Here is a 7,631-nt window from a genome sequence, read left to right on the forward strand (position 1 = left end):
AAGAGGTCGCCCATACAAAAGTCAGCCCACGCAGTCCGAAGGTGAGAATGCTGCACCATTTTAACACTCTGCAAGTTTCTTGTCTTCCATTTTGGTGCATTATTCAGTTTTTTTTTGTGCATTTGTATCATTATTATTAGCATTATAAGTTTATTATATCTCTGTTCAATTGTTGCTTGAAGTGTTGTCCTTTGTTGTCACATTATTATGCACATATGCTGCATTATTTGGTTGAAAATGAACATTATTTGTTCATTGTGTTTACGGATAATAATATGTACATTGGTTACATTGAAACAGTTTCAAATATGTACATTATTTGGTTAATAATATGCATTATTTAGTTGAAAATGTACATTATTAAGTAATGGTGTGTACGTTTTTAAGTATAAGCTAAACTGAACTATTTCTAAGTTTGAATCTTTGTATTAGTTACCCAATTTGTAATAGTAAATATTTGCATTATTAAGTTCATATTATGCATTATTATGCTGATATTATGCATTACATAGTAGACATTTTACATTATTGAGAAAAGGTGTCTATCTATGCATCGGATAAATTGATTTTTATGCATTATTTACTCATTTGTTAACATTAATGTGCAAGATTTTGTGCATTACAGAAAACTCATGGAATACATATCTCTTTCTTTTTTTTGGTCAGCAAGTAAGCAGCGTCGCGTTGATTTTGACGAAGTAGTAGATGATGTAATTCTAATTGTATTAGCCCAGAAGCTTCGGCATAGATTATCGGAGGACAAAGCAGAGACCAGTACATACCGTAAAGAGTGGATAGGATGTATGGGGTGGAGAAGTATGGGGAGTGATCGTATGGATACTTTATGGATATGATGTTTTTTTGGGATTGGAACACTATTGTTTTTTTTTTTTTTTGGTTTTGATAGCTTAATGTTGGAAGTGATAATATCAGAATTGTTGGTTAGCTAGTTGTGAACAATTTCAAGTTTTATGAACTTGTGCAAATTAAGTTTCAATTGTGGAGAACATTCTGGTATAACGAACACTACACATAAAAACAAAACAACATGCATATCAGAATTTATAGTCATTATATGCCATAAATCGTACATTACGGAAAAGAATGAATGCATTATACACTGATATTCGTACATTACATAAATCGCGAAATACAATACAACAGGCCCTATTAGAAAATAAAGTCTGAAATCTTTTGATGGAGAAAATCAAGCTACTTACCATAACTAAATTAAATGTGAAAGACAATAAGGCCCTTTTCGATTATTTTAATGAATATAATTTAATTAATCAGGCCCTATTTTGGGCCATTAGATCTTGCAAATGGATGGACAAGATTAAAAAGGAAAAAGAACAAAATATGGGAAAAATATATGAATACATCCCTATATATATATATATATATATATAGGGGTGCACTATGGTGCCACCATAGATAGGATAACACCATACCACCAATATAGTCCGTTAGATCTCGTCTATGGACGCCTAGGATTAAGTTTCGTGAAAAAACACGGGTTTGCAGTCTACTTGTATTAGATATTGCAGTCTACTGCATTAGATATTGCAGTCGTGGTAAACTGCAATTATTGTTGTGGTAAGACTGCAATATTCAATGAACAAGTACTGCAATCTGGTAACGTAAAAATAGAAATTTCATATTTTATCCCTCCGTGTTTTTACACGTGGTAGCATGACAAACACACGATTTTCAGATCCAATGGCCTAAAATGGTGGTATGGTGTTATAATAAAGAGGGTTGTCATCTTAGTACATCCATATATATATATATATAGGGATGGTGATCAATTGCTAACTAATTAGCAATCTAAAATTGAGACCAATTTTTAACCATTAGATTAGAAGATCTTGTGGTTGATATAATGTCAAGTGTAATATATTTTAAATTTAAATAATTATTAATTAAATTAAAAGGGTATTAATTACTTTCTCTCTCCTCAAAATCATCTCAAATCTTTAAATTTACGTAACTCTCTCAATTTAAATTATTTTTTCGCAAAAAATATATCAAATTAAAGATAATTTAATAAGGATTCCAACAAGATCTCAATTGCATATGTTCCGACGATGTTCGGGTGATGAAATTTGATAAATTATATTTCAATTTTCGCACATGTTGATAAGCAGCTTATCAACAAATGCAACAAAAAATCTCAATATATTGTAGGCAAAATCTCAATATTATGCATGTCCAATCTCAATAAAAATGTGTTGATATTTTCTTGTCCTTGTGTTGATATTCTAATGTCATATTGTTGATATTTGTAATACACAATGTTGATATAAAAAAACACTCACGAAAATTAAGATATGATAACATAATGACAATATTACCCTTTTGTTGATATTTTTTCTATTATTTATTGAGATTTGTGAGCTTTAATCTCATCCACTCATTTTAAAATCCAAGAGTAGAGATTTAGTCTTGATTTTGGATTAGGGTGTTATAAGCATTAGAATAGAACCCTATTCTATTATATATAGGGTTTTGATCAAGATAGAACTATTCTTAAATGTAGAACCAAGGCCAAAAGGAGACCGTTGGATCTTTTAATGTAGTGGTGTTGATTTGTCATCAATATTAATTAAATATGTGATTTAAATATGTTATAAATACGTATAAGGGTAAACATGGTAGTTTGTAATTCGGCAGTTTTGATCATGTCCTATATTTGTGGGATAGTTATATTTTTAAATTAAAATATCATATATTAATGAATATAACTAACCTAAGTAACCATAACACGAATTACTGTTCGTGTGTTATTGCAGTATGAGAAATCTGAGTTAATAAAATTTTTTATGTTTCTCTTTTTCATTTCATACTTTGTTGCTCCCTAATAGATAGTATGGATCCTGGATCGTCTTCGTCTGCATTTTGCGATGGTTTTGTCCCCACGAATGAAGATCAGTGTGACTTTGGGTTTTGCAACGGGCTTGCAGATAATATCTCCTACCATGATGCAGGCATTGGTGCCGATGATGATCCTGACGAAGGTGACGACGGTGTCGATATGGATGATGAAGGTAATCTTTTTTAGAATTGCATTTTTTTTTGTCACGATTGTAACAAAAAATTTAAGTGAATTCGTGATTTCTAGTTTATTGGTGTACAATAAATATAGAACTATGATATGAAATGGTAATTATAGACCATGTTTATGTTGCTGTAATAATTTTGAAAGACATCAGCAAAGTAAAAAATATGTATAATAATGGAGACCTTTTCCAATTGTATAATACGTATGAGAGTTACTTATAATGCAAGTATATTTTGTTGTTAGTTTGTTAATTATGTCTATTTATTTTATAGTCATTTACACGCCGGAGTGCACCGAGGACATGAAGCCGTACAAAGGCCAAATCTTCCGTACATTGGATGATGCAAAAGAGTTTTATAATAATTATGCTCGTTTGGTTGGGTTTGACACAAGGAAGAATGGTTCGAAAAAGGTTGGTGATAAAATTATTTGGCTATACGTCGCGTGTTCTAAGCAAGGACAAAAGAAAGAGAATGAAGAGGGCTTTATCCCAAAACGGAAACGTGGATTAAAGAAGTGTTGTTGCAGCGCTAGAGTGGTGTTTAAGTTTTCAGGTTGTGTTGGAGATGTAGTTCATGATTTTGTGGAAGGACACAACCATGAACTGGTTGACCCACTTCATCAGCGTTTTATGAAATTGAATCGTTCTATGGATTTAGTGAAGCAGAAGCTGTTAATTAATTGTGCAAATGCAAATATTGGACCCACTGATAGTTATAGGCTTTTGAATGATTTGCTTGGTGGATATGATTCAGTTGGGTGTACCGTTTCAGAAGTTAGAAATTTTACTCGTGACGTCAGAGGGTATGCAAATGGTTATGATGTACAAATATTGCTTAATGAAATGCGTAAGAAGAAAGAAGTTTGTGACGCATTTACATTTGAGTATGAGCAGGATTCACAAACAGATTAATAAGTTTGTTTTGGTGTGATGCCTATTCGAGGATGAGTTATCACATGTATGGGGATGTGGTTGCCTTTGACACCACATATTCTACAAATAGGTAATTTTATTTATTCTTAAAATTTTTATAAGTGTGCTTGTATATGGTTGTCACAGTATGAGTTGTTGATGGTCCTATCTTATGGTGCATATGATTTATTTTTGTCATAAACGACTGCTCAATATGTAATGAGGATGTATATGGTTTGAAATGAACATTGGGATGATATTTTTATTTTTATAAACCCACGTTTTTATTTGTGCATTTGTATATTTTCTGGTAACATAATTACCTATTCAGTTCATGACATTTACTGTGTAAATGCAGAAGACAGATGTGTATTATGCAATGACAAAGGGTGTTTGTAACTTAATGTCAAAGTTTTTCACAGGTATCGTATGATATTTGCTCCATTTACGGGGAAGGATAATCATGGGAAGCCTATAACATTTGCTGCTGGTTTGTTAGCTAATGAAGGTACTGAGTCATTTTCTTGGTTGTTTAACCAATTCGTGAAATGTATGGGTTCGGCACCGAAGTTGATAGTGACTGATCAAGATTTGGCCATGAAATCTGCTATTCAGAATGTATTGGTTAATACTAGGCATCGGTGGTGCATGTGGCACATTATGAACAAGCTTGCCGACAAAGTCTCGAAGGTTTTGCGTGCTAATGAAGATTTTAAGAAGGAGTTATCTGATTGTGTGTGGTCCGAGCTAATAGAACCCGAGGAATTTGAAGTTACATGGAAAGGTATTATGGAAAAATATGGATTGGAAGGTGATGATTGGTTCGAACCGATGTTTGCATCGAGAAAGTTCTGGGTTCCAGCGTACTTTAGAGACTTTCCAATGAGTTCATTGATGAGAACTACTTCCGTGTCAGAATCACAGAACATTTTTTTTCAAGAGGTACTCCAAATCAAGAGTTAATCTTGCTGTTTTCATAATGAATTTCAATCATGCTTTGGAAGCCCAGCGAAATAATAGCACACATCTTGACTATTTGGACTCCACCATTGTTCCTACATTGAAGACAAAGATGTCTATAGAGAAGCATGCTTCAACGATTTACACTGGTACTGGCTTCAAAGCAGTTCAGGAGGAGATATTGGATGCGTGTTATAGCAGCAGTATAACACAGATTTGTAAAGATACTTTTACGGAGGTTTACAAGGTAATTGCGTTGAATGTTGGATATTATTTTCTCTAATATGTTTATAAAATTGCGTGCATCAGTAAGGATCTAATTGTAGTCATTACATGATTTATTTGTGTAGGTGGAAGACTACCGTGAGAACACATGGACAGTGACTCATTATATTTCTGAGGATTCATATTACTGTGGCTGTAGAATGTTTGAAAGGGTTGGTAGAATTTGCAGCCACATATTTTTGGTATTGAAAAATAAGCACTTGAAGTTGATTCCGGAGAAGCTATTTGGAAGGAGGTGGTTGAAGACACCACTAATGAAGGCTGTACATGGTGTTTCGTGTGAGAATGATCAGAATTTTTCCTTTGTTGACGAGTAAAAGAGGGCACACAGCAAGTTGTATGAATCATTGTTTGAACTAGTGCAAGGTGTCGAGAGTAACATTGATCTAATGCATGCTGCTACTGCTATTATTGATGACGGCAAGAAACAACTACTAGGTGATGGTGTCGTAATGTCAGCAGCTCAGAAGAAGAAGATGATTGAGAGCTTCTATGGATGTGAAGTTCCAAGTGTAATAGAGGTGCATCCACCGCAGTTAGTTAGCACAAAGGGCAGCGGCAGTAGATTGATTTCAAGGAGGGAAAAAGCTATACGAATGATGAGCAAACCTGGTCGCCGTTGCGCAAAATGCGGTGAAGTTGGCCATCATGATTCACGTAATTGCAAAAACGCAGAAGGGAAAAATAAAATTACGGAATGAAGTGAGTGACTTTAGTTTTTTTTTTTTTTTTTTTTGATTGTTAAGTTTGTGGAGTGTTTTAGGACGTTTATTACAATAGTCAGACGTATTGTGATCATGTTTAAAACTCTTTATGAGATGTGTAATGTTTTTTTGTTATTATGAGTTATATGGTAAAATGGTGAATGTAATCTAATTTTGCGTTTTGTAATTCATTGTATTGTGAATCTTGTTGGAATTGATTTTTTCCAATTGATGAACATGTTCAAGTAATTGGGTCGTCACTTGATAGTTGATTCTCACTAATTTAAATAATTTTGAACTTTATATTCATGTATGACAAATATAAGAATAAAGTATTAATACCCATTACATTAATATGATAATAATTTCCATGTACTCCCTCCGTCTCCTAAAAAATATTGGGTTTGATATGAATTTTAATGCAAAATTAGTAAAATAAGATAGAGCTAGAGAGAAAAAAGTAATTAAAGTATTACTAGTGGGGAATGAGTCCCATCCCGTTAGAGATAAAAGAATTTCCAAAATTGAAAAATGTATTTTTTTACGAAGTAAAAAGGAAAGAGTGCATATTTTTATGGGATTGGGGAAATAAATCACAACTTCTTAAATTAACTAATTATCTCAATCTTCTAACATGACCAATTATTTCACAATTTCATTGGTATCTATAACAATTACTACTGCTATATTGCGTAGTTAAATAATTTTCTAATGCAACATTTTAATAGTTTTGAATCTTGATGAAGTATATATTTTATTGTAATGTATTAACACAAACCGTGGGATAAGTCCTTAACTAGTTTAATAATTATATATGTAATTCCACATTTCTACGGAATTCAATAATTCTATGTCCTGATTATACATTTACAGATATATTAAAATAAAAAAACAACACTGAGGATTAAGTTCTATAGAAAAATTATTAACTTAAACTTTAAAAACATGCATTTCTGAAAAATCAATGTACTACTCTGAATTGAAATTGAGGTTCCTACAATCTAGTACCACTACTATGACAAGTGGAAATTTAAAAACAAGTTCCTACAATCTAGTACTACTACTGCGACGACAAGTGGAAATTAAAAAACAGATTCCTACAGTTTAGTACTCCCTCCGTCCCACTTAAAATGCAACATTTGGGAATCGGCACGAGATTTTATGTAGTGTTGTTTTGTGAGTTAATGAAGAGAGAGTAAAGTAAGATAGATGAAAAAGTAGAGATAGAGTTGTTTCCATTTTAGAAAACGTTTCATTTTTAATGGGACAACAAAAAAAGGAAAACGTTGCATTTTTAATGGGATAGAGGGGTACTACTCTACTACGACAAGTGGAAATTAAAAAACATTCTTTGGAAAGTTGGTGATCATCTGCTCCACATCAATCTTCTTGAACTTGGTGGATAGTGCATAATACCTTGATATTTTCAGTTTGTTCTCATCCTTCACTTCATTTTTATCTGCCAACATTAGTGCACTACAGTACTTTGCCCTCATCATTTGAAGCACCCCCCGTGTTCCTACTAGTGAAACCACGGTTCCATTCATGCCCCTTTTGACCCATATAAGTTTCAAGGTGTCTCATCAAATACACACCACAATCTTCTTTGTCAGGTTCTGTCATCCATGGTAATTTGATCCTCTCTATTTGTGCATTGATGATAGATTTCGATTGAAGGTGGCAGCCGATTAGGTTGAGGTATTCACAG

The 7,631-nt window shown here is 32.9% G+C and overlaps 1 protein-coding gene across 1 annotated transcript; it reads left to right on the forward strand.

The window, feature by feature from the left end:
- Positions 1–2,869: 2,869 nt before the first annotated feature.
- On the forward strand, positions 2,870–5,920 carry LOC125206153 (protein FAR1-RELATED SEQUENCE 5-like). Its single transcript, XM_048105445.1, has 6 exons — positions 2,870–3,047; positions 3,334–3,865; positions 4,397–4,916; positions 5,041–5,181; positions 5,285–5,498; positions 5,580–5,920. The coding sequence occupies exons 1-6, from the start codon at positions 2,870–2,872 to the stop codon at positions 5,918–5,920; spliced, it is 1,926 nt and encodes a 641-aa protein (XP_047961402.1).
- Positions 5,921–7,631: the final 1,711 nt, after the last annotated feature.

This window comes from Salvia hispanica, chromosome 2, assembly GCF_023119035.1.
Source record: "Salvia hispanica cultivar TCC Black 2014 chromosome 2, UniMelb_Shisp_WGS_1.0, whole genome shotgun sequence".
Taxonomy (NCBI): Eukaryota; Viridiplantae; Streptophyta; class Magnoliopsida; order Lamiales; family Lamiaceae; genus Salvia; species Salvia hispanica.

Excerpts from the sequence above, each read along its gene's own strand:
- LOC125206153 (XM_048105445.1), top strand. The coding sequence starts at position 2,870 with ATGGATCCTGGATCGTCTTCGTCTGCATTTTGCGATGGTTTTGTCCCC. Across the intron at positions 5,182-5,284 it reads CTTTTACGGAGGTTTACAAG|GTGGAAGACTACCGTGAGAA; the intron begins GTAATTGCGTTG and ends TTATTTGTGTAG. Across the intron at positions 5,499-5,579 it reads GGCTGTACATGGTGTTTCGT|TGCAAGGTGTCGAGAGTAAC; the intron begins GTGAGAATGATC and ends TGTTTGAACTAG.